We start from the raw sequence: 2,177 nt of genomic DNA, 5'->3' as shown, positions 1-2,177 counted from the left end.
CGATCATGGAACTTACAGGTGCGTTTCTGAGGTGGTAGGGGAGGCCGAGCATGGTTATATTTCAATGCCAGTTTATGGTAGTGACATTTGGTGTCTTGGATAGGACACTCTGGAGAGATTTTTGCTACGAGGTTTGATCCGACTGGTCAGAATATTGCGTCGGGTTCAATGGATAGGTCGATAAGTACGTTACTCTCTCTCTCTCTCTCTCGCAGTATTCGCCAATGTTTAGTTCGATTGTATAACGGAGAGGACTAACTATGGACCTTCCCGGGGAGGGGCATTACAGTGTTATGGCGAACGTACGGACAATGCGAAAACTACGGCGTATTAACCGGACACAAGGGCGCAGTTCTAGATCTACAGTGGTCGCGAGATTCAGAAAACATTTTCTCGGCCTCCGCAGACGTGACCCTTGCCAGGTGGGATGCCAAATCAGGCCAAAGAATACGCCAATTCAAGGGACACGAGAATATCATCAATTGCCTCGACGTCTGCAGGAGGGGCCTGGACCTGCTAATAAGCGGCAGCGACGACGGGTGTGTGGGAGTATGGGACCTGCGGCAAAGGGAAGCCGTTCACTTCCTAGAGTCTGAGATGCCCGTCACGGCCGTCGCGCTGGCAGACGCCAGCAACGAGATATACAGCGGCGGCATCGATAATGACATTCATGTTTGGGACATACGAAAACCCTCCATCATATACTCCATGGTGGGTCACACGGATACGATTTCGTCGCTGAATATCGCGCCGGATTCTCAGACGCTGCTCTCCAATTCTCATGATTCGACCGTGCGCACGTGGGATATCCCGCCTGCGGCGCCCGTGAATAGACATATCAAGACATATGATGGCGCGCCGATTGGGTTGGAGAAGAATCTGATCCGGGCTAGTTGGAATCCGACAGGGAGAGGATTGCGGCTGGCAGCGGTGATAGAAGTGTTGTTGTGTGGGATGTGAAGTCTGGCAAGTTGCTGTATAAGCTGCCCGGCCATAAAGGTACCGTGAATGATGTACGATTTTCGCCTCGTGATGAGCCTATAAGTAAGTCCAACACAGTGAATTTGATATGTCGAACAAATTCCCCCCCCCCCCCCCCTTTTTTTTTTTTTCTTTTGTCATCAAAGGGACCCGGCGGTCTGCTAATATACATTTTCCTGCTGCAGTTGTTTCTGGCTCCTCCGATCGAAATATCATGCTTGGGGAGCTTGGAAAATAACAAAATCAGGGGCTCATAATCCTTACGAATTGTTTCATCGATTACCCTGATTTTATCGCATGGTTGATATCATAGATACCATACGTATCAGAAATTGAGGGAAGGGAATTTATTATTCTAGCCGTGCATTATGCGTATCTCAGAATCGCAAACTTGACGGCCACTTTTCTCTGACCATTTACCGTAACTCAGTCCCGTTTATAGCCCTTAAAACAAGTTCCAGTGAATTCTTCCCGCGATGGTTCCCGCCTCGGTTTTTCTTTTGTATTTGAAGAGGGGAGTAGCAGGGGTTTCTATTTTAACTTCCCTATGCTGTAGGCATATAAACTAAGTCATACTAAATATAAATATCATCTTCAAATCAAGTATAGATATAAAAACAACTGAAAAAATATAACAGTTTCAAAATAAGTTATAAAGATCTTTAATCTTCTACTTCTTTATTTCAAACTGTTTACGTTTAATATATATATTTCAATATTTTAATAATTTAATTTGTGAAGTGAAGGTGAAGCAATATGTTAGATGCTTTCAAAACCCGATTAGAATAGAAGATGAGATCTTGCAGACCTCATTATGTGATATGATTGTGTGGCGGGCTGCGCCCGATCAATCATATAGACTATTCCATTGCACTCCATAGATTCCTGCCGAAAGCTCCGATTTCTCGGTCGCCGATCCTCGGCCGAAAAACCCACAGAATTCCTATTCTTCCACTCCAGAATTCCTATTTTTCTGCCCTGAAGCTCCACTGTGTACATGTATAAATATCCACTCTGATCACTGATTCCTGCACTTTCTCTTTTTTCCTTCTCTAATGTTTTCCACTTTTGTTATATAAGATCTATATATTAATACTGATCTATTCAGTGTAGGTCTCTTACACTTGAAAAATGTTCATTATCTTCTCATTAGAAACAAGCATCAAATGCTCGCTTACGCTCGCTTTTCTGCTTGC

The 2,177-nt window shown here is 44.4% G+C and overlaps 1 protein-coding gene across 1 annotated transcript; it reads left to right on the top strand.

The window, feature by feature from the left end:
• On the top strand, positions 1 to 1,653 carry BDBG_04024 (U5 snRNP complex subunit). The gene is made up of 4 exons (XM_031721505.1): positions 1 to 18; positions 104 to 184; positions 290 to 1,044; positions 1,167 to 1,653. Exons 1-3 carry the CDS (start codon positions 6 to 8, stop codon positions 958 to 960), a joined length of 765 nt encoding a protein of 254 aa, XP_031578084.1. The 5' UTR covers positions 1 to 5; the 3' UTR covers positions 961 to 1,044; positions 1,167 to 1,653.
• The last annotated feature ends 524 nt before the right edge of the window (positions 1,654 to 2,177 follow it).

This window comes from Blastomyces gilchristii, assembly GCF_000003855.2.
Source record: "Blastomyces gilchristii SLH14081 genomic scaffold supercont1.6, whole genome shotgun sequence".
Classification (NCBI taxonomy): domain Eukaryota; kingdom Fungi; phylum Ascomycota; class Eurotiomycetes; order Onygenales; family Ajellomycetaceae; genus Blastomyces; species Blastomyces gilchristii.
This window is presented reverse-complemented; position numbering and strand designations above follow the sequence as displayed.